This window comes from Corvus hawaiiensis, chromosome 24, assembly GCF_020740725.1.
Source record: "Corvus hawaiiensis isolate bCorHaw1 chromosome 24, bCorHaw1.pri.cur, whole genome shotgun sequence".
Classification (NCBI taxonomy): domain Eukaryota; kingdom Metazoa; phylum Chordata; class Aves; order Passeriformes; family Corvidae; genus Corvus; species Corvus hawaiiensis.
Window position 1 is genome coordinate 537,996 of NC_063236.1, and position 26,749 is coordinate 564,744.

General features: G+C 49.8%; 1 protein-coding gene across 5 annotated transcripts in view; it reads right to left on the reverse strand.

Annotated features, from left to right (window-relative positions):
* Window positions 1-452: 452 nt before the first annotated feature.
* Window positions 453-26,749, reverse strand: part of DIP2B (disco interacting protein 2 homolog B) — a 62,580-nt gene continuing 36,283 nt past the window's right edge. For 3 of the 5 annotated variants that reach the window (XM_048327753.1, XM_048327749.1, XM_048327751.1), the window contains 34 exons: window positions 25,818-25,961; window positions 25,416-25,535; window positions 24,619-24,816; window positions 24,298-24,389; window positions 23,763-23,873; window positions 22,454-22,577; window positions 21,838-21,947; window positions 21,025-21,127; window positions 19,980-20,044; window positions 19,382-19,475; window positions 18,519-18,638; window positions 17,838-17,952; window positions 17,113-17,252; window positions 16,773-16,909; window positions 16,393-16,473; window positions 16,147-16,274; window positions 15,313-15,427; window positions 13,066-13,267; window positions 12,593-12,702; window positions 12,391-12,471; window positions 12,076-12,171; window positions 11,746-11,869; window positions 11,250-11,371; window positions 10,486-10,597; window positions 9,927-10,036; window positions 9,042-9,172; window positions 8,343-8,511; window positions 7,229-7,399; window positions 6,686-6,747; window positions 6,506-6,563; window positions 5,911-5,985; window positions 5,169-5,346; window positions 4,340-4,463; window positions 453-3,903 (listed from right to left, as the gene is read on the reverse strand). In XM_048327753.1, the coding sequence (XP_048183710.1) occupies window positions 3,651-3,903; window positions 4,340-4,463; window positions 5,169-5,346; window positions 5,911-5,985; window positions 6,506-6,563; window positions 6,686-6,747; window positions 7,229-7,399; window positions 8,343-8,511; window positions 9,042-9,172; window positions 9,927-10,036; window positions 10,486-10,597; window positions 11,250-11,371; window positions 11,746-11,869; window positions 12,076-12,171; window positions 12,391-12,471; window positions 12,593-12,702; window positions 13,066-13,267; window positions 15,313-15,427; window positions 16,147-16,274; window positions 16,393-16,473; window positions 16,773-16,909; window positions 17,113-17,252; window positions 17,838-17,952; window positions 18,519-18,638; window positions 19,382-19,475; window positions 19,980-20,044; window positions 21,025-21,127; window positions 21,838-21,947; window positions 22,454-22,577; window positions 23,763-23,873; window positions 24,298-24,389; window positions 24,619-24,816; window positions 25,416-25,535; window positions 25,818-25,961 (4,175 nt within the window). In that variant the 3' untranslated portion in view covers window positions 453-3,650. The remainder of the gene's footprint in view (window positions 3,904-4,339; window positions 4,464-5,168; window positions 5,347-5,910; window positions 5,986-6,505; window positions 6,564-6,685; window positions 6,748-7,228; window positions 7,400-8,342; window positions 8,512-9,041; window positions 9,173-9,926; window positions 10,037-10,485; window positions 10,598-11,249; window positions 11,372-11,745; window positions 11,870-12,075; window positions 12,172-12,390; window positions 12,472-12,592; window positions 12,703-13,065; window positions 13,268-15,312; window positions 15,428-16,146; window positions 16,275-16,392; window positions 16,474-16,772; window positions 16,910-17,112; window positions 17,253-17,837; window positions 17,953-18,518; window positions 18,639-19,381; window positions 19,476-19,979; window positions 20,045-21,024; window positions 21,128-21,837; window positions 21,948-22,453; window positions 22,578-23,762; window positions 23,874-24,297; window positions 24,390-24,618; window positions 24,817-25,415; window positions 25,536-25,817; window positions 25,962-26,749) is intronic. The other 2 variants (XM_048327750.1, XM_048327752.1) reach the window with 2 other exon arrangements.

Genomic DNA, 26,749 nt, shown 5'->3' on the forward strand with positions numbered 1-26,749 from the left:
CCCACCCTGAGCCTCCCCTGGCCCAGCCTGAGGCCGTTCCCTCTCCTCCTGTCCCTGTTCCCTGAGAGCAGAGCCCGACCCCCCCGGCTGCCCCCTCCTGTCAGGGACTTGTGCAGAGCCACAAGGTCCCCCCTGATCCCCCTTTGCTCCAGCCTGAGCCCCCTTCCCAGCTCCCTCAGGAGTTCTCCAGCCCCTTTGCTGCTCCAGCCCCTTCTTTAGCTCCACTCCCTGCTCTGATCCCCAGAAGCTCAGATTCCCAAAGCTACAGGTACAGGACACTGCCCAGCCTAGCTCCTTCACACCCTCAGAGCTCCAACACTTCTCGATACAACTGACAAAACATAAGATACTTATAAGTTCGCCCCTTGCCCAGGATCAATTTTAACCCGCATTTCCTTCCTTAAAAATAAAATTCCTTCATGGAAACAGCGCTGGAAGGACTAAACAAGCAGCCAGGCATCAATATTTATTAACACAAGACAAAGGAAACACAATCAATGCGTTAATGGGACACTGTCCAGCCAGGTGTTAAATTTAAAAATGTAACTAAGCTAATTTTAAATAAATAAAACCTTTATACATAATTACAGAATGCCAGAGTCTGGATTGGACAATGGGAAAGAGGTTGACAGAAATAAAAGGAAAAAAAATGCATCTAGGGCTAAAATTGATCTGGTTTTTATAACCTTATTTTAGGACAGTTAGTAGGACACAGCTGAATTGATTTAAACCAGAAATGAAGTGCAAATTCTAACAAAACTGGACAAAACTGTCCTGTTCCCACAGCGTTTGCTCAGGGAAGATTCAGAAACAGTGAGACACAAAAAATACTTTAGTCCAGTGGGAAGAACTCCCAGTTTTTCAGTTTCACTGCAGTTAAGTTGGAACCTGAGGGGTGAGAGAAGGGAATAATGTGCCCTGTGCAACCCCAGCAGCTGCAGAGTCAAACCAGGGAAGAGGCTGTTTCTTTGGGAAAAGCACCCAGCCCTGCCCACTTGCCAGTGTCTGGAGTGAAGGATCTTGCTTTGTTCCCAAAAAAATATGGAAAGATCATCCCCAGCTACAGAGGAAGGAATGGAAGGAGTGGAATGACCTGTGGAAGGCTCACGGCAAGTCCTGAGCAGAGCTGGAGGTGGAATTTGGGGATTCCAGGGTCGCAGCTCCCTCCTTCCTCCTCTCCAGCACTGTGCCAAAACATGGACAAAGCATTCAGGGAAGGCAAACCAGCTTCTCCTTGTCCCTGGAACGTTCTCTCATTCCATGGGCACGGCTGTATCCTGCAGTTCTCCAGCACAGAGAAATGGAATGTGCTGGAAGATCTGGAGCACACAGGAAACTTGCAAGATAAAACCTCAAACCATAGGAAGCTATCAGTACCTATCCAAACAAAAAATAAGGAAAAAAAAAAAAAAAAAATCAATCCAGTCCCATTCAAAAATGCCATTTCAGGAATTCCATCTGCCACGTTTGATGGAATTCATACACACATTGTTTTATTTGTGAAAAATCATGAATAAAAATAAAAGAATCCAGGAATTGGACTTAAAATCCACTTCAGCGGACAAAAAATGTTTGCTGAAACAATTATCTAAAGCTTTGAGTAAAGAAAAAGGTTCAAGACCACCACAGTTTTCCCTGGAAAGGTCACACTGGAGGGAAGCTGCTTGGCCAGGCCTGGGCTGTGCAGGAAACACAAAAACGGTGACAAAGAACATGGAATAACAGGAATTTTCTGGCTGAAAAGGGAGAACAACCCTTGTGCACTTTACACCCAAAATAAGCTGCAGGACCAACTGTTTTAGTCACAGTTTCACCTGCCACTGTCCCCACTTTGTGTTCAATTTGTTAAAACTAAATATATTGAAGATTTTGTGCATATTCTGCAGCGTTGGCTGATACTGTGGAAAACACAGAAAAGGTTCCAAAATGTGCCCCCGAAACCCGAAGTGTTTGCAAACACGTTAAGTCCAGACCTGCTACAAAACTTCCAGTTCCTATTCCCCCACCAAATATTTCTCAAAAATATCATTTGAAACTTCTTATCTGAGCTTTAAAGCTCCTGTTTTGTGGGGTTTGCTCGTGGATCCACTGGATTCTGCTCCAGTTAACTGCCACAGGATCTTCCAAGTCCAAACCATAAACCTTTTAAAAACTGCCTAAAAACTTTGCGTGAGGTAATCTGGAACATCTGAAAAGTTTATTTACACTGTATACCACATCTGACTCAAAAAAAACCCCTGTTGCAGGATCTGGTAGCAGCTCCCAAGGCTTCCAAAATCATATATTAGCACCCAAAGAAGTATAATTGTTGTTAGAGGATGAAGAATTTAAAAAAAAAAAAAAAAAAAAAAGTAATTTTGAGTCAAAGCTCAACCACCAGCTCTCCCCCAGCCCGTATGGAACTGCTTCCCAGCAGGAAGAGCTTGTACCTGCTGCTTTAAGGCTTCTCTTTCTTCCCATTCCCTAAGGTTGGAGCCGACACAGGATGTGGAAGGCTGGGATAGCAATGCTCACACCGTTATTTAACAAGGTGTTTGCCAGAATTAGTCTCCTCCTGTAGAAGAAAAATTGCGTCCGGCTTGAACCTGGAATTCTCCTGTTCTTTCAGGGAATGCTTTGAGGAAAGCTGGGCTGTTTGCTCCCACTGAAGCCTATTTACAGCAGTTCTTGCTCTGTCTACAGCGAGCTGAAGGAGTCCTGGCTGAATGGCACAAGCAGGGAATTCACCTGTGTGTCAGCCTGAGGAATGTCTTTCCTTTCCACACCTGGTGCCACAGGATGAGGCAGAGGCTGTCCCTCAGTTCCTTTTGGGACTTGCACTGCCATTTCTACCCAATTCCATGCTGGATTCAGCCTCTTGGAGAAAGATGTGCCTTAAAACCAAAGGGTTCTACACACTTCTGGCCAAAATGAAGATACAAATGAAATCAGAAGCCTGGGGAAGGTGGGAGCATCTCACATTGTGTCTAAGCCAATGCCAGGATGCTGAGGACCACAAAAGTCACCTGTCCTTAAAAACATCAACCTGCAGCTGTCCTCACTAGCCAAGTTAATTTTCTATCTAAGTGATTTATGTATAATAATATTTACATATTTAAAATATAGGCAAAATTATTTTTAAATTCCAGAAATCTCTATATGAATAAGCAACTCTGATTCTGTAAGTTATTGATTTGGTCATGGCACAATTGTCAATAAGTTGTGTGATCCCGTGGTATGAACAGCTCCAGATGCAAAGGAGATCATGGAGTAGGGAACTGCAGAACTCTGATGACCCTTTTCTTAATAGTTTATTATCTTAACTAAATAAACCCTCCCCTTATAGAATCCTAACCCAGGATTAGATAAAAATACAAATATGTACAACGGGTGAAAAAGTAACACTACTGTAAAGGCCTTGGGGATTTCGTAGCTCACACACTTTCCCACTTTGCAGTTCTCTAAAGCTCATGGTTCAGTAAACGGTTACAAACGTTTGCTGTTGCTTCCCACATTTCCTTCGCCCCACTGGGACCGAAACCCCCAGGACAGGAGGGAGGGAGGGAGGAAATGTGGCAGCAACCTCAAACTTTAGATCAAGTATTAGTAATTTTCACCAGCTTCACTTCCATAACCACCCTCATCACTCCGTGGTGCTGCAGTTCTGCCTGTCACATGTTGTAGGCCACGTAAATGGGGTCCAGCTGATCCGCCAGGAAACTGTCCCGGAGGTGCATCCGTTGTTTCTCGCCTCGGGAATTGATGGGAATAACTCCAGGATCCACTACCACCACCACACCCACAATCAAGTAATGTTCCTCCAGGACCACGTTGGTAACCAGAGGAACCAAATCCAGAGCCTCCTGCTCACAGCCACACAGCTCCACCACCACCACCAGCAGGTTGGTCCAGGTGAACACGGCACTGAAACGACAAAGGAAAATCAACACAAAACCCAATTATTGCCACGAAGATCCAAAGTTTCCAGTTCTTTATCCTTAGACGGAGGTTCCCACCTGCTCTGGGCTGCATTTCCAACCTAACTCCAACATGACTTGGTCCTGATGTGACAAAAATCAGACCTATCTCAGCACTACCTGTGTGACACAGGAACCCAACTCAGAAATGGCTCTTTGCACCCCGAAGAAGGAAATCATCATTTCTGTGTTGAACTAAGGCTTGTGAGAAAACACCGAGTCTGTTCTCATCTGCAGATGGGAAATCGCATGCATGACTGGCTGATGGCAACACAAAACCCCCTGAATTTCCCTATTCTTTTTCAGATAAAACCCTGCATCTTTGCCTAAACTGCTACACTTCAGCTGGGCTAGGATGACTCCGCTCCTCAGGACTGTTTTACCATTCAGCAATGCTCCTGTGGGTTCGGGACACCGAGGTCTCGATGTCGATGGGGTGGTACCGCAGCCCCCGCAGCTCCAAAGTCTCATCCAGTGCTCCCACAACGTACAGGGCATCGTGGCGCTCTGGGGAGAGAGGAGAGGAGGTGTAATAAATGGAATTTCAATAAAACAAATTGTCTTTTGTATAAGCGAAAGAATCCCAGAATGGTTCGCATTGGAAGGGACCTTAGAGAGCATCCATTCCATTCCACCCCTGCCATGGCAGGGACACCTCCCACCATCCCAGGCTGCTCCAAGCCCCAATGTCCAGCCTGGCCTTGGGCACTGCCAGGGATCCAGGGGCAGCCACAGCTGCTCTGGGCACCCTGTGCCAGGGCCTGCCCACCCTCCCAGGGAGGAATTCCCTCCCAATATCCCATCCATCCCTGCCCTCTGGCAGTTTGAAGCCATTGCCCCTTGTCCTGGCACTCCAGGCCTGTGTAAAAGGTCTCTCTCCATCTTTCCTGCAGCTCCTTCAGGCACTGGATGGCCACAATTAGATCCCCCAAAGCTTCTCTTCTCCAGCCTGGAGGCAGCTCTGCAGGTGGGGTCTCACCTGAGCAGGACAGAGGGGCCTCAGCCCAGGCTCGGGGGGTTCCTGGGGCACGTCCAGCTCTCCCCCACCAGCCCCTAAACCCCTTCTCCCCAGGGCTGCTCCCTCTGCTCATCCCCAGCCTGGATCAACACTGGGGGCTGCCACAACCCAGGTGCTGCCCTTGGTTAAAGCAGGTGAGATGCCCACGGGAATGCCCAGGCTGCCCGGGGCCCTGCAGGTGTGTCCAGCCCCACCTCCGCTGGCCGCCGTGAGCTCCGTGCGCCGCACGAAGCCCAGGTACCCCGTGCGAGCCCAGAGCGTCTGCGCCGCGTCCCCGAAGCTCAGGCGGGTGTTGAAGTGATCGGCCTGAAGGGTCTCGTTGTCGTAGATGGTGTAGTAGCCACTGGCTGTGTGGGGACTGTTCACCCAAATCTGTGTAGGGAGGGCGAAAGGGTCAGATCCCGACACTGCCCACCCCGAGCATCTGCCCGGTGGTGACGTGGGGTGGGTAAAGGAACTGTAATGAGAAGCTTCTGGTTTTATCTGTGATTTTTCAGATCAAGAAAACGGTCTTCATTCAGCTCAAACTTGCAAATATCCTGCAGAAGCTTAAAAATGCATCTTGAGATCTGCTCTTGCAGTAACTGCAACTGAGGATTCACTGAGTAAATAAACTGTGGATTTTTAACACAAATTTATCCAGAATTGGATAATAATCCATCAATACAGATCAATATACTGGTGTGTAATCAAGATAAGGAAAGCCAAATGTAAATGATACTATTTGGGAGCCAGTTTGCAAGACTTAGGGTGGAACAAGCTTCTCTTCAAGTGGGTTTTCTTTAAACTTGACAGTGAAATAACACCCAAATTCTGAAAGCTCCAGCAATAATTCATTTTTAAAAGGCCTGTATCACAGCTCCAAACTGCCCCCCAGCACAGAAAAGCCCAAGGAGCAGCAGGAAAAGGTCCCCAAGGAGCAAAACCTGCACTTACCTCCCCAAGGTGAGAATCTCCCAGAGGCCCTTTTGTCTCTGGATTGACAATGACCACTTTGACTCCAGGCAGAATCTAAAGAGCACAAGAAGGAATGTGCAATCCCTGTTGGGTTATCTTCAGCACAAAAAAACCACACAGGCTGTTCATTAAGGGCAGGATTTCACCCATGGACACCACAAACAGGGATAAAACAGGCCAGGACGGGTACAGCAAGGCTCCAGGGCCACACAGGTAAGATATTCTGGGCCTGTACGCATTGTTAGACCTTGATTTTGAAGAATTCAGTTAAAAAACTACTGGGAAACCTCTTTCTGTTAAGCCATGAGGGAGTAGGAGCTACAGTAAATCCCAAACACAGGCTGATCTCAAGGACACCAGAGCCCACTCTTCTGATATGGTTCATTTACTGCAAATGGGACCAAATTGTCCCAATAGTTCCAGCAAAACACCCTCCTAAATCAACGGGTGATTCCTTATAAATCAAACTGTGCAGAGGGACCGTGTAACCAAGTGCCACCCCCTCCCATGCCACAGGACTGTCCTTCCCAGCTGCAGCACAAGGGCTGGGGGAAGTGGAGAGACATGGAATTACCTTCCCAGACTCGGAAAGCAGCAGGCTCTGTGGAGCTCCTCGTTCCACCAGACGGACTCTGAAGGTGAAGAAAATGTTGTCAGGGAAAAAAGAGCAGAAGTCTCCGGAGCGGTGTGAAAACTCAGCACCACCACAGGATTTTATGTAGTTAATAAATTGGTTTAAGTGAACTTACAGTACCTGTCATGTCTCAAGGATTTCAGGTCTACATACACCGTGGTGGGATCAGGCCCAGATGTTCCCTGGGGAGTTAACATTTAAAAACCAGTGATGTATTTAGAGCAGTCAGGGTAACTTCTGCCTGAGCCCAGAAACATTTCCAGGGGTTTCTTGCAGCAGAGCTCCTACTCATATTCCCCGACCTTTGCAGCTGCACTAAGGGAAGCCCTTCAGTAAGCAGGTGACTTTCTGGAACACCTCTGTGGGAAGGAGCCTTGGGGAGGTGGGAGACACCCCAAGCCCTCTCAGCCACCAGCCTGGAGCAACCAGGCGCTGTTTATGTGGAAATAAACAGCTCTAATTCATGTTTCACTTGTTTTGAGCATCTGTGAAATGATTTGGCAGCTGAAAATGAGAGAAGCTGCTTAAATCTTGTGCCAGCTGCTTTCTACAGGGCAGATGTTGGGCTTCAGAAGCCTGTGCAGATGGGAAGTGTGGAATACAACCAAGCCTGGAGTCTGGAGTCGGGTGCCAGTGACAACAAAGGGCCCTGGGAAGCCGTACCTGTAAACAGATGGCCACGTTGACCCGTGAGCCAAAGGTGGTGCTCACGGCTCGGGACGACAGCCCGATGTCCTTGAAGAGTTTGGAGAAGGAATGAGTGAGGGAAACCCGCGGCCGCTCCTCTGCCACCACCACGCAGGTCCGCACACAGGACAGGTTAATGCCTCGGGCCTGCACACAACACACGAGGCAAAGGGCTGGAGGTGTTCATCTGCCCTCTCAAGAAGTGACATTTGCTTCTTAGCCCTTGAAATTACCCAGGAAATGCAGGACAAACCCAGCCCTTGTGTTCCAAGTTACCTTCCCTTTTCTGGTTCTCTTTGTAAATTGTGTCTGACCAGAGCCTGGAAACGCAGCCAGAGCAAGACATGCACCGACAGTGCTCCAAAACAAGACGTGCACTGACCCTCCCCTGCCCCAGCTCTCAGCAGAGCTGCTCAGCCGAGGTGACACCTCTGAATCACTGCTTATACAGATGGAAACCAAACCCAGGGAGAGTAAAGTCATCCACTGGGATTGCACTGCCTCTTCAACAACACTGGGACCTGAAGCCATTATTATTTCTATGGCCTGACCAGCAGCAGGCAGGAGTTCCCATGTGCTGCTCACCTGGTGGCACAGCCCAGGCACCTGCAGAGCTCTGTGCCACCCAGAGAACAAGGCTGAGCCTTCATCTCACAGAGCCACTGTTCCAGGAAACCCCAGGGAAAAAGCCACCTCAGGCATGTCATGGAGCTATTTTTTTCCCTTCTCTCATCTCCAAGGAGAACACACCTCCATTGAGCAGCTCTCCTGACATGTGCTTTCCATCATGTGCTGGTCTGAGCCTCCACTGCAGACTGTTACATAAGGAATCTGCTGCAGAGCAGTGCTGGGATCCTCCCTGCTCAGGGCTGCCCTGACACTCCCTGACAGGTGCTCCCTGCACTGCCGGAGCTCCTGCTCCTTCCCAATCCTCTCCTCTCCTGGGGCTGCAGTTTTTGGAGATTGGCTTTTGGAGCACCCCTGGAGACTTGTGCGACAGGAATATTTGTGTTTAACAATCCTATCACTTTGCTTTATTACCAGAGTTCCCTTAATTTATGTAACATAACACTCAGGAAACATTTCTTACCTTTAACATTTCAACTTGGTTTCCAAGTCCCTTTGTGCACAGTTCCATGACTGAATAGGAACAGAAAGTGTCCCTTATTTTATACTGGCTGACAGTAGATAACCAGAGAAAAAGATTGGATTCCAGCTCCATAGGAGGAATTAAAATTGACTGATGTCCAGAATACACACTGTGAAGAACATCAAGGGAGAAAACATTTTAGCGAAGCTTGCAGTTATCTTTAAATTAATATTTACTGTATTTGCACATTACGTTCCTGCTAGTCCAAAGGCAGGTTGTGGGACTGCAGCTGAGGCAAACTGGGGCAGCAGCATTTTAAAAATGCAACTTACTGTACAAGAATAACAATTTATCCACACACAAACACACACTGACAGTGAAGGAAGAGAACTGGCTCAACCCCACGCAGAACAAAAACTCCCTTATTGCAACATGTAATCAAGGAAGAAAGGGAAGAGAAACATTCTGAAGCCAGGAATATTTGGCAGCACAAACACACATAATCAAGATGGGATAACATCTTGCTAATCTGCAGCAAACGGGAACATGCTGTTGTCAGTTCCAAGACAAGCTCCCCCCTCACTGCAAATTAAGTCATTTTGTAATGTCAACACGTCTGTAATTACACCCAGAAGGACCCATTCCCCATTTATAACCAGCCAAGAGTTCATCTGCCCCTTTCCCCCCAGCGAGTCCTACCTGCAAAGGCACCAGAGCACAAATCCCAGCCCGCAGTAGGGGTCCAGACAAATGGCAATCTGCCGGGAGGAGTAGAGCTCACACTGGAGCTTGATGGCCCTGCACAGGCCACTGACCGCAGCGTGGGACATCTGCAACACAGGGGACACTGCTGGAGGCCCAGGACACCCCCCAGGGAATCCCCGCCACGGGCAGGTGAGAGCAAAGGCAGTTCATGGGGAGGCGTTGTGAGGGCAAACTCATGGTTTGGCTCCTGAGCTTTCACAGCAGATGCAGAGACTGCAGGGCCCTGACACCAACAGTGACACCAACAGTTAAACTTGAAGCTGCAGCTGTTTGAGTTCCACCTCAACATGAGGAAGAACTTCTTTCCAAAGAGGTGGCAGAGCACTGGAACAGCTGCCCAGGGTGGTCGTGGAGTCTTCCTCTCTGGAGACATTCCAAACCCACCTGCTCCAGGTGACCCTGCCTCGGACTGAGGGATCTCCAGAGGTCCCTCCCAACCCCAGCTATCCTGTGATTCCAACTCCAAACACACATGAGCATTAACAACAGCCTAAGGCTTTCCTTTTCAGTTTCTTATCCTCTTTTTTCTGACTGCATCCCCACTCTGCTCTTGGTGGAGGCCAGCGGAGCTCAGAGCTCTGCTGCTCTCCCAAGGCAGCTCTCCAGCGGGAGGCAGCAGCAGAATTCCTGATCCCACTGTGGAGACCTGTTTTCCTCCACGGCAGAACTAACTCAGTGAACGGAAGCCCACAGCTTTGGCAGGAGAAAATCAGGGTCTTTGTTTAAGCTACAGGTTGGAGGTGGAGGTCAAGGGGAGGCGGCTCAGAGGGTGAGGCAAAGACAAGACACGAATGCCCATCTCCTAACCCGTTACTGTACCTTTACTCCGGTGAGCATGCCTGTTGTGGAAACACTAAAATCTAGATATGCCAACATTTCGGGTGTGGGTGGCTTATAGATCTGGGCTGGCCGTTTCCTGGGCAAGTCATCTGTGCAAGAGAGGAACAAAGGGGTTGATTTTGGTTCCTCAGCTGGTTATTTGAGAAGAGAACACAACTTTTAAAACGCCAGAGACGGAGGATAAAGCTTTCTATTAATTCTCTTTCCTGAAGAGACAGACTAGTGTGTGGCAAGACTCTTGCCAAAGCTCCCACAAAGAAAATTATTTATTCTCAGGAAAAGGGAGAAAAGACCAACTCGCCCTTGTCTTAAGCAGATTAAAGTTGTCTCCAGCAATCACTGTTGTCACTGCAATCATTTCCCATGCACAGCTCAATACAGGAGAGTTCTCAGGGAACAAGGGCACATCTTGGATACCTTTTGCTAATATTCAAACAAATTTTCAAGAGCTACCCAATGAAATGGGGACAGTCCCTTTGGAAGTCACTGGTCACCCCTCCACAGAACTTCAAGGAGCCTCTTGGCCCAGGGAGCTCACCTGTGTCGATGATGGTTGGCCAGGTTTTCACATCCACAGCACCAGCTGCCTCTCTGGACTTGAGCAGCCTCATCAAGGTCTGGGTTGTGAGGATACAGGCAGCTTTGCTGACCTGGAAAGAGCAACACTCACAGAAACAAGAGACAAGAGCATGTCCCAGCAGCACTGCCACTGCAAGAGCTGATGTTCAGAGACCATTCTATCATCTGCAGCCAATTTCCTTCAGCAAACCTTCAGCAATCCTTCCTCTGGCTTTTGCACACTTTGCTCTGCTTCCCCTTCACTAAACCCCCAGTGCAGCCCAGCCTGCACAGACCCTGTCAGAACCTCCAGAGCAGGGGAGAAGGTGACACAGCAAGATCCAGATAACATAGCAAGATCCAGCCTTCTTCCCCACGGTCTCTCTTGGTTACTGGGCTTGGGAAGTGGCTTAACTGCAGGATTTGGACTTCCCCAGCAATAAGGAGCATCAAGGTGAAATTCTGGGTGGCAACATCATGTTGGTGTTCTCAGAAAGCACTGCACTCTGTCTGTGAGGAGGTGGTTCTCTCTGGCATTTGATGAATGAGAACACTGCCCCTCAGCCCCAAGATGTGCCTCGATCCCTCTCACACAGACAGCACGAGGCTGGTCAGCTGTGTCACCCCTGCAGCGGGTCAGTGTGACTTCTGTGTCACCTCTGGAGCCCGTGACCAATCCAGCCCCGCTCCGCCCACGCTCCCTGTGACACCCCTGGAGCCTGAGGCTGCACCCCTGCCACTCACCTCCACGATCATCCTCACTGTGGGCAGCGTTGCCACCAGGCTCTGGGCGTGGGGCGGGCGCACGGTGACGGGGACACAGCCCGAGTACAGGCAGCCGTAGAAGGCCGTGATGAGCTCGATGCCTGCAAGGACACGACAGCTGCACTGGGGGACATCGGAGGGACACAGCAGGGCAGTGCTGCTCCTCCAGGCATCGCTCCCCTGGGATAAGGGAGACACTTCCACAGCACAGGTGGGCAACGTCAGCAGCTCAGCACCAAGGGCAGCACGAGGAAGCTGGGAAATCTCGGGATAGGGGATGGGGAAAGCAAAGGAACCACACAGGAAAGCAGCTCCATCATAGAGGAAAAGAACATGCTAAGTGTCAAATGACTCAAAAGTCAGTCAGGACACACCAGTGAGCGCTTCTCACTAGCACTGAGTGTCTTTCCCATATTTCCAGATCCCAGTGAGGTTCCAAAGAAAGCCCAGGCCGTATTTCCCCAGTGGGACTCACCAGGAGGATAAAGAAGCACCACATTGTCTCCTGCATTGAGATGGCCTTTGTCACACAGCACTGATGCGATTCTTTCAGCCTTTTTGTGCAGCTGAAGGCAGGTGGCCGTGCACACAGTGGTTCCCTTGAAAGGAGACAAAAATGCTCTGAACAGGGGCTGGCACAACACAAACTGGCTGCTGTGAAATAAACCCAAGCTTGCTGGCTAGCAGGAGGCTACAGCTATGAGCTGTTATCTCTACCTAAAGGCTGCTGGCGCTCAGTGAGCCAGTCATCCACTACAGTATCAAAGGATAGAGATGGAGTTAGATCTGCTCTAGAAAGTTCTACCTTCCAGGGAGTCAGTTCAGGTCTTCTTGCACCAGAACCTTGCCAGAATATACTCAACAGGGATACAGCATTAACTGATACAGGAACCAGTGGGACCTACAAACACGCTCAGTTTTAAAATGAAGCGTCGAACCGTGAGAGTCATTTGCTGAAGGGACCTACAGGGTCAAAGGGTCAAGCTTTAAGTTACAAATCTATGGGCAAAATCTGATACAGAGACTAAAGAGAGGCACTGCAGAGGGCAAAAGATTTTAAAGGCTCTCCAGCTGGATAACATGTGGACCTTAAAACCCAACAACTCAGCACTGACTGTACCTTGGCGTTCAACAAAAGGAAGAGTGGGTGGTCAGGAGTCGCTTGAGCTCTCCACTGCAACACTTCAGTCAGGAACTGGTGCTGGAAGAGACAGGCAGGAATTCAACACCAGCTTCTCCTTCAGTGCTTCCCACCGCTGCTCTGCACCCAGCTGGAGGGGAAACTCCTTCCCATTCTGCAGTTGTCACAAACACTGGTTTACCTTTTTAACTAAATCATTGTCTTCTATTTGACCCAGATCTCTCCCAGAGGCTTGAGCGATTCGCTTCCCAGCAACCAGGTTCCCCACCATCACAGAGGCAGGGCCCACACCTGTGGAGAGACATCAGCACTTTGGGAAGGAGCAGAGCAAAGGTACCGAGAGTCTCTGCAGGATCCCACTGCTCCTGGGCACGGATGCAAGAGGAGAGGGAATGAAGCCTCACTGATGGAGTTCAGCAGGCATTGCTGGTCTCTATTCATCAGGAGGGAGAATCCCAGTGAGTTCAAGGGTGGGAATCAAAATTCCTGACTAACACATGCAAAGAGAGGCCTGGGACACGCCCCAGGCACGGGGCACAAGACAGGCTCTGGTCCCCAGCAGGTGGGACAGGGAGCAGGACATGAGCCGGGGTTCCTGGGGCCGAGGCACTGAGCCCCAGTTTAACAACACCAAACAAAAGGGGTTCAGGTTACCTGGCTGTTTCTGCCTGGGCTTTGGCAAGTTTGTCACACAAGTGTGTGGGCACATGAGGATGTTGCAGGGGTGCAGAGAGCCCTCCAGAAAGTGCTGTTTGGTTTGGGAGATGTGGATCCCTCCCAGCGGAGTTTTTGGCAATGTGTTGGCTGGCACGAGAGCAAGGCAGTAAACACCCACTTGGTGAATGCTGTCAATTGCCTAGAGAAAGGAGAGATGGTCACTGGAGCTCCTGGCACTGCTGGCACAGTCTGCTGTTGCTGATGCACTGACATACTGCAAGGCAAAGCCCTGGACTTTTAAGGTGCCGGAGGAGTGAGTCAATCACTGACATCCCATTTCACCTCTGCACCACCAGCGAGTCCTGCAGTGAGCCTGGGTATATCCCTGCCTTTAGAGCCCATTTCACAGACACCCAATCCATTTTTAAATCTTTCATGACCAAAATCCCAAAATATCCACAGTTGCCTGATGAATCACACGATTCTGATCTCGGGATTGTATCCATCTGTCTCCTCTGAACCATCACACTCTGTTCCCTCCCGCCTGCCTCAGCGTTCAGGCATCTGATCCATTATTCAGAGCACCAGGTACTTCCCTGATTTTCCACCCTGGCTGCACACTTCACTCCCTGGATGTCATTCCTGGAATGACACACATGCAGTGCAGGCAGCTCTCAAAGGAAGTACTTGCTACTCATTCTTTTAGGACCACACTCATTCAGCTGTTCTGGCCTTTCCCTGCCCTCTGGGTCCCTGCTGAAAATGCATCTCCAAAGAAAAGGGCGGCTTTAAAGCCGAACTCCGAGCTCCACATGATCCAGACTAAAAGCAGAACTCCAAAGCCTGAGCACACATCCACTCTGCAGTTCTCAGAGGTGACTGCCAGAGCCCCTCCGCTCTCATGGAATTCCAGACTGGTTGAGGAATGTCTTCCCAAAAATTAACTTAAATTTCTCCTCTTTCAGTTTGAAGCCGCTCCCCTTGTCCTGTCACTCCAGTTCCCTCAGGACACAACAGAACAGCTTGGACACAGCAGATGCACCCAGCTTGTGACCCTGCACAAACACCCTGTGCCAAGAGGGATACAAAGCTTGTGATACCTCCATGCCTGGGCTCTCTCCATTCCTGAGCTCTCTCCATGCCTGGGCTCTCTCCATTCCTGAGCTCTCTCCATGCCTGGGCTCTCTCCATTCCTGAGCTCTCTCCATGCCTGGGCTCTCTCCATTCCTGAGCTCTCTCCATGCCTGGGCTCTCTCCATCCCTGGGCTCTCTCCATCCCCGGGCTCTCTCCATCCCCGGGCTCCCTCCATCCCCGGGCTCTCTCCATCCCTGGGCTCCCTCCATCCCTGGGCTCCCTCCATGCCTGGGCTCTCTCCATCCCTGGGCTCTCTCCATGCCTGGGCTCTCTCCATGCCCGGGCTCTCTCCATGCCCGGGCTCTCTCCATCCCCGGGCTCTCTCCATCCCCGGGCTCCCTCCATCCCTGGGCTCTCTCCATGCCTGGGCTCTCTCCATGCCTGGGCTCTCTCCATCCCTGGGCTCCCTCCATCCCTGGGCTCTCTCCATGCCTGGGCTCTCTCCATGCCCGGGCTCCCTCCATCCCCGGGCTCTCTCCATCCCCGGGCTCCCTCCATCCCCGGGCTCCCTCCATCCCCGGGCTCCCTCCATGCCCGGGCTCTCTCCATCCCCGGGCTCTCTCCATCCCTGGGCTCTCTCCATCCCCGGGCTCTCTCCATCCCCGGGCTCTCTCCATCCCTGGGCTCCCTCTATGCCTGGGCTCCCTCCATCCCTGGGCTCTCTCCATCCCCGGGCTCTCTCCATCCCTGGGCTCCCTCTATGCCTGGGCTCTCTCCATGCCTGGGCTCTCTCCATCCCTGGGCTCCCTCTATGCCTGGGCTCTCTCCATGCCTGGGCTCTCTCCATCCCTGGGCTCCCTCTATGCCTGGGCTCTCTCCATGCCTGGGCTCTCTCCATGCCTGGGCTCTCTCCATGCCTGGGCTCTCTCCATGCCTGGGCTCTCTCCATCCCCGGGCTCCCTCCATCCCCGGGCTCTCTCCATCCCCGGGCTCTCTCCATCCCCGGGCTCTCTCCATCCCTGGGCTCCCTCCATCCCCGGGCTCCCTCCATCCCCGGGCTCTCTCCATCCCTGGGCTCTCTCCATGCCCGGGCTCTCTCCATCAGGGCCACGCCTGTGTCCTCTGCTCTTCCCACACCCCAAAACCAGCACAGTTTCCCCTGGCTGTACCTGCAGCACCCGACTCATCCACTGGAAACTGTCCTCCTCGGAGGCATCCGGCCTCTGCTCTGCCACCACCACGATCCTCTCGTCATAGAATACAGACACGGAGAACACAGCAATCCTAAGGAAAAGGACAGGGCCACACTCCAGTTTCACTCCTTGGAAACAGGAAGCCAAGGAGAGATTAAAGACAGAAGTTGTTAAACTAACCATGGGGCAAAAACAAGAGAAAAAGCATCAGACAATTAACATTGAGTCAAAAGGAAAGACTGGGAAGTATTTAAGGGGTTAATTCCACTTTCTGATGAAATTTCCACATGGCACAGTCCCCCGTTCTCCCAACCTGCTGTCACATTCCTGTTCCAACTTCTGGCAAAGCACAAATGAAAGGAGATTTAAAGGCATCTACATGATGGTTTAAAATCTCTCGCTAAGTCTCACAGACATGAGCTCCAGCCCTGCCTGAAGATCTAGAAAATTATACCCAGAACTGCTAAATAAAAACCAAGTATCTTTGGACATTAATGAAACTCTTCCTTGCTGCCCCAGCCAGCAGCTAACGACTAAAACTCTGCAGAGGCAGAGAATTAATTTCTCCATGTGGCTGACGTATCTTGTTACTTGATTGCTTTCCCTAAAGCACCGACTTGATGAAAAGCTAGGCTGGATAGTGGGAAAAAGATCTGTGTTGGGCAGGATGAGGGCAATTACCACCTAAATCAAAAATATATTTACTTTAACTGAGCTACCCAAAGAGAAAGCCAAGAAAGTACTAAAGCTTCTGTTTCACTTTATTACATGCAGCAGCTTATGGGGAGGGGCAAGGTTTCTTGTGCTGACCTTCCTCTGTAAACTGTTTTTATTGACTCCACAGCCAGTCCAGTGGCCACAATGTCGTCGGCGTTGTGCCTTCGCCCGCTCACTGTCAGCAATCCGTCCATTTTCCCAACCACAAACACCAAACTGCCCTGCAAGACAAGGAGGCATCCGTGAGGAACTCACAGCGAGCTCTTCTCGCACATCCTCTCACCCCAAAAGCTTTTCTCTGAAACACTGAAGGCCGGAGCTCTGAACTGCCTCACGTACAGGTCCAACAAATCCCAGCAAGCCGGAACGCACGAAGGGCACTTCCCCCACTGGAGAGCCAGAGGAGTTCACAGGGATCACCTGCAACACAAGGGAGGACACGGGAGGCAAAGTGGCCTGAGGATGGCAAAACCTTCCCCACCCCAAGAATTGCACTTAATGCGAGAGGAGGGAAGAGGAGAAGGGGAGGGAACCCTCGGTACAGCTGGGTGGGAGATGTTTGTGGAGGGAATTCTGAGTGTCTCTAACTGCAAGGGGTTTTCCAGTGCATATTTTTAAAAAACAACATTAACACTTCAGTTACAGACCCAAGAGGTTATACAGGACCACCAGTTTTATACAGGAAATGGGGCAAGAAAGATGCATCCTGCTAGACATACCTCGAAAGTATTCTTTGTCACCCCTGCCAGCCCATAGTATATCATTCCTCCTGCTCTGGAGCTCACACAGATTTCACCAATCTCATCTGTTTTACAGAGCTGGGGTGGCCCATCTGGTTTCACGATACACATCATGCCTAGGACAAATCAGGCTTTGTTAAAGCAGCTCCCAAACTTTACCCTGTGTGAGAACTGACACATTTAATCATGACAGAAATGACTGAGTCTGGTGCTGCCCCACCTCCCCCGCTCCGAGGCTGATACAGGAGAGAACATTGACCCGTTCTGCTCCTAAAACATCCCCAAAAACATCTCACACGAGCCTCCTGCCCGTTTTTACCTCCTGGCATCACATGCCCGACATCCTGGACAGTGAGAGCAGAGTTTTTATCTTCAGTGTTGACCCGAATCACACCGAAACTCAGCCCGTTCATGGACAGGATGGCTCTGCCTGGCAAAGGGGCCCCGGGGACTCCAGGCCTGGGAAGGACACAAAAATCAATAAATACACTCAATCAGGCACCCAGGCTTGGTGTCAGACTCAGATGGGGATGGCACAGCACCAGAAATCCGCGCATTCAGTGTCTCTGCTTTGCGTAATCATTTCAAACTGTGATGGCAGCAGGGATCCCCACCCAAAGGAGCCACGTTTTCAATCCCTAAGGAACTGTGCTCCTGGATGCTGCAGCTCCTCTGCCAGCTCATTGTCTCACCCCATAGCAAATCCCAGCTCCCAGGCCACAGGACTGCAGGGCTGTTTCTTACAGAACGCAGCAACGGACAGAAACAGAGCACGAGAATGTCCAAATGATCTCGAATCTCATCTCAGATTCAGAACAGCTCCCAGGCTGTGGAAATCAGGAGCAGGAGAAGCCGTGCTCAGGCACTGCTGAGCTGTCACACACCTCAGAAATCACTCGGATCTCAGGAGGGAGGTTTAACAGCTCAGCGACTCGAGTACCTGAGAGCACACAGTAAATGTCAGAGGAGTTTATTACACCCTTAAATCAACTGTGACCAACCCAAGTGTGAACAAAGCCTAGCCTGGATGACTCAATCCGTTACCTCCGGATCGCCACGGTCATCGCTTCAGGGGAGGTGGCACAGGGACAAATTGCCTCTGGTTTGAGCCCATGGCTCTGAAACAAGCTCAGGAAGGCATCACAGGAGGAAACAGACCCTAGGAAGAAAGAAAAGATGCCACTAGGACTTCACAGAACTTGATTTCATGCCCATCTACAGGAAGGGTCAGGAGGAGGATCTGGGAAACTACAGGAGGAAGCGGCCTCAAGTTGTGCTGGGGAGGTTTAGGTTGGATATTAAGGAAAATCTCACTCCAAGGATAGTCAGGCATTGGAACAAGCCCAGACTGGATGTCCAGACATTGGATTCTACCCAGAGCAGTGATGGAATCACCATCCCTGGAAGGGTTTAGAGGACGTGCGGATGTGGCACTTGGGGACAGGGTTTAGTGGTGAACACGGTGCTAGGTTAAGGGTTGGATTCGATGGCCTTAAAGGTCTTTTCTGCCTGAACAATTCTCTGATTTTATAAACATTGCTCCCCATCCAACTCTCCCTTCTCCTACTTTGCAGGATCTCTCCCAACCCAAAGGATGGCAGCACCTTGTCCTGTGCCCAAGCACCACGAGGCAGAGCTCTGCCCCAAATGAGACCCCCTCAGAAGCTGATCCTGATGCCAGGGGGCTGCAGTGAGAGGCCTGGGAGAGGGGCTGGGGACACTCACAGGGGTTGGCGCCGTCGGTGACGATCAGCATCCGCAGGGAGCTCAGGCTCACGTCTCTTTGGTCCCGATGGGCCATCATGGCCCAGTGCAAGTCTCGACACTTCACTAAAGCAACTTTTGCTGCAAACAACGCAGAAACAACACTTCAGGACAAATCACAGCTTTCCAAGAGTTATTTTCATATGGATACACAGTCTGAGCCCCCCCACGTGAGGGAATTCTCACCTAAGCAAGGAAGCCTTAAACAACTGAGACTGCAGTAAGAGCAAACCCAACACACAACGGCATCTGCTGTGGCATCCAGGCCACTGCCACCACCTGAGCCAGGGTCTGTCATCCTCACAGCTCCTCCTTCAAAGGCCATAAATCATTATCACTCTCTGCAAGCCCTCAGTGAGGCCAGGGATCAAGTGCTCTTGCTGCACTCTGCCATTTTCTTGGTTTCATAAAAGAAACTGGCTCCGAGTCACAAGATCCCCATCCTGTTCCCCAGCATTCATGTGGCATTAGGACTTTGTGCACAGAAATAAATGGCAAAGTCCCCTGTCCTCCCAAGACTTCCTGTTCCAACCTCTGGCAAGTTACTAATGCAAGGAGTTTTACAAGTATCTACATGACTGGGGGCTTAAAATCTCCCCTTGAGTGTCTTAGAGACAGGAGCCCCAGCCCTGCCTGAGCCATCTAGAAAATCATATCTACAGCTGTGAAATAGAAATCGAGTATCTTTGGACATCAGTGAAACTCTGGGCCCTCGAGATTTGGCACGGAAGAGCAAGAAGGATTTAAGGCATTTGGGATTTTAATGCCCCTCATTCGTGGATCCTGAGAACTCCAAGCTGAAGCTGTGGATCATCCCGAGTTACCTTTGTGGGCGTGAACCCTCTGCACCCACGAGAGAGGGCAGGTTTTCATCACAGAATAGGGCACGCTGATAGTGTGCAGCTTGTTCATTACATTCTGAAAAGCAGGAAAAAGATTGTTAGGAAAGGGATCACAAACCTCTCATGGAGCAGAAATAAGAGTCACCCTCAGTCCCCATCAACTTCCACCCCATCATGAATTCAGAGAGGTTTAGCCAGGCTGACTCTGTCGTTCCCCCAGAGAACTGCCGATCTGGCAGGGAGAGAAATGGTTGTTTTAACAGGTAATGGTCCTCAACCAGGGACTCAAGTGCTACTGTTACCACAGAATCATGGAATTCTGCAATGGGTTGGGTTGGGAGGGACCTTAAACCTCATCCAGTCCCACCCCTGCCATGGCAGGGACACCTCCCACTATCCCACGTTGTTCCAAGCCCCGTCCAGCCTGGCCTTGGATGTTTCCACAGATGGGGCAGCCCCAGCTTCTCTGGGCACCCTGTGTCAGGGCCTCCCCCCCCCCTCACAGGGAAGAAATTTTTCCTAATATCCCATGTAATCATTAATCTCTCATTACAGAGAGTTCTGGAACGCTTCAACCCACCGTCAGAATGCCATGCCACAGCCCTGCGTCCTTCTTAAAATCCAACACATTCACTATTGTTTCACCTGGGAAAAGAAAGGTGCAGTTGGCAAGTGCAACGTGCCAGCTCAGCTGTGCCCATCATTTATGCCAGAATCTGCACACGGATGAACCTGTCACTGCTCTGTCAGACCTGCTCCACGGGGCACCCGCAGCAAGCCCAGAGCGTTACTGATCAGAGTGTTACTGATCAGAGCTCCTTGTGGTGCACAGTAACAACTGCACATCCATTCCCAAGCAGGAACACGTCCAGAAAGCTGCAAGGAAATCACATTCCAGCCTGCAACGTCCCTGAGTAGGACAGGAAGGGTCTGAAGCTCATTATGCACGAGCAGCGGAGCCAGAGAACATCATTCAAGCCCTGACTCTCAGCAGTGATGGGAGCTCCAGTGATGGATTCTTCAAGGCAAATTTTGCATTTTAAAGCAATATGACCTACAGCTCTAGAAATAGTTTCACTCATGGATGTAGGAATTAGCTTGATTTACAAGGCAGACCAGAATAAACCATAACCTACAGCAAAACCCTCTGGAATGGCACCAGCATCTTCCAATATGGGTTACCCAAAAAAACCTCACAGGACCAGAACAGCCCCAGCCCCAGAAGCTTTGGTATTTGCACGCTATCAGCACCAGAAGTTTGTGAAGACACTTCTATGGGCCATCAGTACACTGAGAGGGGACCTGAGACTGTTGGAAAATGCTCCGTTTTTCATTCATTTGCTCCTCTTTTGGTTCACCAGAACAGACTCAGTAACTTCATAGACATGACATAAATCCCACTTTTTATTCCTCCTCATTATGGCAGTGAAAATGATGCAGTTTTGGATGGAAAAACATCACAGCTAGTTTTCACTTTTGGGGGAGAATGAATCCGCACTTGAAAATTTTATTTACTTTTTCCAGTAAATATTGGTTACTCAGAGACAGCTGCTAAAGATATGAGAGGCAACCACTTAAAACAATGTTGAGCCTTCATTCCTCTGATGTTCTGTGCTCTCACCCACCTTCAGAGTAGTTGCAGGCCTGAGACAAGGCTTGGCAGTGAGCCAGCATAGCCACACGGGACACGGTGACACCCATGACGCTGCCCTCTTTGCTGGTCTTGTACTGCACAAGGGAGAAGAGAGTCAGGGGGGGCTCTGGATCCCACACAGGAAGGAAATTAAATCACAGAATCCACAGGAAAATAAAGTTTTCTCTAAAGCTGCTGAGACAAACCCAAAAACCATCTGTGTGTAAGACGGGATCAGCAAAGCTTAGACCCGAGGAGATGGTTATTGTGGCAGCACCCATGGAAAATCTCCACGGAGATGGGAGGAAAATGAACGTGTTTGTGTTGGTTTCACTATTGCCACTGCTCACGACATCTCTTCCTGTTCCCGTAAGGAACTGAAAGCCAACCTGTAATTTCAGGATGGCTGAACTAGCACCCAAACCACTGCAATCCCCACAAGTCGCCTTCTGGCCTAGGAACAACAACCAGCACTACCAGGAAGAACAGAGAATTCAAACTGCTGCTGGCTCAAGCACTGCCAGGAATGTGTGTTATCAAACACCATCCCAGAGCTCAACTCTCTCCATCCCTCACTTTTTGGAACAAAAACCGTTCTCCAACTTATTCCGAGCAGTGCCCAAGGCCACGAAGGGATTCAAACCTAAAGTAAGCTTCCCAGCAGGATGTCCACAGTGAAAGACTTGTTTCAGTGGCAGGCAAGTGGGAAGTTTAAGGGAGTGAGGTGCAACCATTCTCTCCCTGGTGATTAGAACATTCAATTCAGCTCACGGAAGGTGCTTTCTATTCCCCATTCACTACTTACCTCAATATATGCTGGCTCAGTTCCTGCTGCTGAGATGTTGGGCTGCCAGTCCTTGGGAGATTTGGAGAGATATTTTGAATCTGTCACAACCCATTTGAGTCTGGGCCAACCTGGAGCCAAAATTAAACGGTACATTAATATCAGTTTATTTATTGAGGGATTTATATTCTGCAAGAATACACTAAACCCCATCATTTGTCCAAGTTCAGTTACACAAGCAAAATTCCAAGCCAAGCCCAGCTACCAGCCAGAAGGTTCATCTCATTTCTCATCAGGGAGTTCAGTGGGCAACAAGGTACTTCCTCTCCTCAGGGAAGATCCCTGCAGCATTCCTAAATAAAGCTTGTGAATAAAGCTGCCTTGGAACCTGCCAAATGCCACTGAAGGGACCTGAGCACAACCCTGGCTTGGGAGGTGGTTCCTTGTGACCCCCAGAACACCAGAGCAGTTGTGTCACACACATGGGTTGATCTCAGCACAAATCCTACAATATTTTGGTGATGGGATCAGGAGTTGCCCCTTTGCCCCTCAAGCGCTTTCAGAGTCCTGACAGCTCCTTTCAGATGGCTCAGCTGCAGCTGAAGTACAATCAAAAGCCAGTCTATAACCAACTCACCTTTAAACTGCACAATTTCTCCATTCTGGGTTTTTGGGAGCCCTTTCAGACACACTTCAGTGGTGAGGGCCAGAGCAATCCCACAGCTCCCCAGCAGGAAGCCGATCTGCTGCCCACCAGCATCCTGAGGGAAGAGGGGAAAAGTCATTCCTGTTCAAAGATGACAGAAGTCAGCTTTCCCTTACCAAAATCCAAGGTTTGATAATGCTTTGCGGACTGGGGGTAACGTTATGGTGAGGAAAAGAAGCAAACAACCCATTCCCACACACACTCAGCATCCCAGAATCACTACTGGAGGGACTTAGGCTAGTGGAAGGTGTTCCTGCCCATGGCAAATGATGGAACTGGATGGTCTCTAAGGTCCCCTCAAACTCAAAGCGCCCTGTGATCCCATGAAACGTGACCTTGGCAAGATTAAAACGCACTGGATGTGAAATCCAGGGAAAACAAGTGCTCCTGCCCAGCACCCAGGCATGGAGCACACCCCATCTCCTGGCATTAATGGAAACCCAGATGCTGCAAAGAGGAATCGGGAGGCAAAAAAAGCAAAACGTGTAATTACACCGGAATAACGAGACCTCTCTATCCCCTGGAGCCAATCTCTGTTGCACAATGATAAAATGAGGAGGCTCACTCAGAAACTGATTGGGCAAATACTGGAGAAGTTTTAATTTTGCATTTGGTTGCTATAGCAGTCTGTCACAGTGCAGAGAATGAAATCAAAGCTCTGTGAGTCCCTGAGTGTTCCCAGACCAGTTCCCAGCTCACTGCCACCTCTCCTGCCACCATGTTTGCCACGAGCCTCTTGCTTTTGTTTCCTCTTATGGAATCCTACAGTTTCACACAGCTTTCGACAGGGCACTAATATGGCAACAGTGCAAAACTTCTGGTGAGGGTAAAGAAAACACTTTGTTGAGCAAAGAATTTACAGAAAGTGCCTCCAAGTCTTCAGGAACACTGAGCACCTCCACCTCCAGCAAAGTCAGAGCCTGGCAGAGCTCAGCAAGGCTGGATTGAGCCCCCTCCCTTCAACCAGGGGGCAGATCCACACTAAAATCTGTTCTGTATAAATTATTTGCAATAAGGAAATGAACACTGCATCATTTAGGAGAATTGACCATCTCCAGCTGCTCAGCACAGCTCTGGTCAATATGTTTTTCCATTTTTAAATGCCATTCCGGGCTCCCAAAGGTCCTTGTTGGTACAGAGCTGCTCAGGAAGCAGCTGGAGGCTGTGAAACGCTGTCAGAGGCTGATGGCCTGACTTGGTTTCCATCCCACATCGCTTCTCCAAGTTCCATCAACGTTACCTTTCTGGTAAGAGGTACCTCTATAGGCACTGGGATCACTTCTGCCAGCAGACAGCCGTAAAATGCCACCATGAACATCACGGGGTCGTTGTTGGGATACACAAGGGCTACCTGCAACCCACACATGTGTGCTGTTACTTGAAACAAGTTAAAATTTCAAAATCCAGACCTAGAGCGACTAAAACTCAGAAAAACTTGGTGTTATTTCACATTCTGCCTCCCCCAGAATGTATGGAATGTGCCTGAGCTCCTCACGCAGTGCCCGGGCACGTGAGGCTCACACACAGCCAAGACACAGACATCAAAGCCTGCACTTCCCTCAGAGCTGCGTGCTCTTCCTCAGACGCATTTCAAAGCCCAGAGCCAAGAAGCTGCTCACAGAGGAGCCAGAACCCCTGAAAACTCACACCAATTTCTGTCCCAAGCAGCCTCGTCCCCGGGGTTAGAGTCTCACTGTGGTGTCTGTGCTAAGTTCCAGCCCCCAAGCCCCTTGTTTTACTCCAGAGCGAGAAGCAGAGAATCCCAAAGTCATTACCCTGTCTCCAGGTTTTAACACGGGTTCATTTTTGGTCCCCAGTTTATTAAGCAGGGTGTAGGCCAGCTTGAGACTTCTGCTCCAGAGTTTGCCTGGAACACAGAGAACAGAGACTTGCACAGCTCTGGATCAAGCAGCACAAGAGAACAGCTCACATCCTGGCTGTTTTTACCATCTACAGCCACACTGCTCTGTCTACAACACTCTCAGAGACCAGGAAGGTTTTCACAACCCCTCCAAACCCACGAGCCCTGTGCTCTCTCCACTGCTGCTCTTTGGGAGCAGCTGAGCAGGGGAAGGCAGGGCGGAGGCTCAACTCACCATACGTGAGGGTATAAACTGGTTTTCCTGTCACATCCAGTGCTGTCAGACAGGGACATTTAGCCTGAGTGGTTCCCCAGCGCTGCAGAGCTGCTTCCAAGGCAGGAGGCCAGTTACAGACCACTCCCAGGGGCTCTCCCTTCACTGGGGTCATCTGGCGGCCCTCGGGCTTGGGCTGGTTCGGGTCAGGCTGGGGAACTAAGAAAATTCCATATTTCCAGTATCTGTTGGGATATTTCTAATATAATCCAGATAAAACAATATTCTCCATCTCTGCCCATTTGTCACCTGACAGTTCAGCTTGAAATAAACTCAAAACAAACCTAAAGGAAAAGAGGAAAAGCGTTTAACAACTCATTCCATCCCATTTCCTAAGAAGTCTCACTCAAAACAAGACATCATGAACGGAGTCTTCCCACAGGATGTTGTTCAAAGGTGTTCAACACATCAGTAGGGAAAGGAACACAGAACTGGAGAAAAGAAAACCTTAGCTGGAATGAAATTACCAGTGAGGACAATCCCCTTTGGGAAATTAATGGAAGTAGCCTAAGAAAATGAAGGGGGTTTAAAAATCTATTTGCCTTTTTTTTTTAAGAAGTTTAGTGTTGAGGAGGAGGTCCCCCAGAGCTCAGCAGAACAGTGAATTACTTCAAACACTGGTTTTGTGTCAGACTGTTCATGGAGGCTGCTGCAAAGAGCGAATCTGAGTCAACCTTGAGAACAACAGCACAGAGAACTCAGCTCCCCGAGTGTCTAATTGTAACAAATGTGCATAAAACTGTTATTTGTGCTATTACCTTCCACAATTTCTTCAAAATCATCCACAAAGAATTCCTTCAGGGGCGGTCTTTTAGGTCTTTTCAAGGTGTTCAACAACTGCTGAATTTTTGTGGAGACTCTGCTGCTCACAGGAACACCTGGAGGGAAAGACCAGAGCGCTGAGTGCCACGTCCAGTCGCTCCCTGGACACCTCCAGGGATTGGGACTCCACCACCTCCCTGGGCAGTTCCAAGGCCTGCCCACCCTGTCCACGAAGGAATTCCTCCTGAATGCCAAACCACGACGGCGGCACAGTAACGTCTTAATGCCAGTGCCAAAACCATTCCAGTTTTGTGAAGTGCTTCAACGAGCTAGACTGGAGTTGGAAGAACAAACCCTGCGATTTAAGCCCTCTCTGAAAACTGCAGAAGGTTTCGTACCATCTGCAGTGTCCATGAGGCTGGAGCGGTTGGATCCCTTGTGCATCCCCTTCACGATTCCCGAGGGAGGGAGGTCGATGGCTGCCGGCCGCGCTGAGGGGGTGGAGGTAGTTGCTGTGACATCTGGGGGGACTGAGAAACTTTCTAAAAAAAGAAGAAAGCTGCTAAATACACCTTTTATTATCTCCGACAAGCAAAGTGTCAGTCAGTCAGCTGTTACCAATAATCCTAAGGATTGAAGGGTTGGATGTATGGGAACCCTCATTAATGCTAAACACACTGATTCCTAAAGGTTCAGCAGCTCTAGGAGAGGCACATTATGTGTTCTGGAAACCAAAAAACCAAAGGCACAAGGTTTTGTCCATGTCAGGAAAGTGCTGCAGCAAAACAGAATTCCTGTTCTTGGTTTCTAACCTTGAAGCTCAATTTCTTGACATTACGTACTGTGAAATAAATAAATAAATAAAATTTTAAAAGTTTGAGATTCACATGAGCTCTGAAACACCCAAAGTCCAGAACAAATCCCTCCCTCACCTATGCACTGATCTCTCTTGCTAGAATTCTACTATTTAGCTTTTTTGTGAGTGAGGGCTTTTGAAAACAAAACACGTGGGAATTTGACCAAAGCAGATCAGCAAAAATCGTGTTGGGTTTCAATCCCTTCCAGCTGGGTGGTTACAGTTGTCCAGCAGTTACAGAACAAACCCAATGAACAGTGTGAGCTGGGTCTTACTTCTGCTTCAAGCTGCAAGACACTGTCCTGCCTTTCAGCCGAGGCTGCAACTGCATCCTGCAGGAATTCTCCAGTGAACTGTCTCTTAAACAAGGGATTTTTGCTTATGTGGGGTTTCTTTGCACAACCCAGCAGGTTCAATCATCTGATAGGGCAAGAATATTCTATTCTGGCTTAACAGCACCAGCAACTGTTGCTT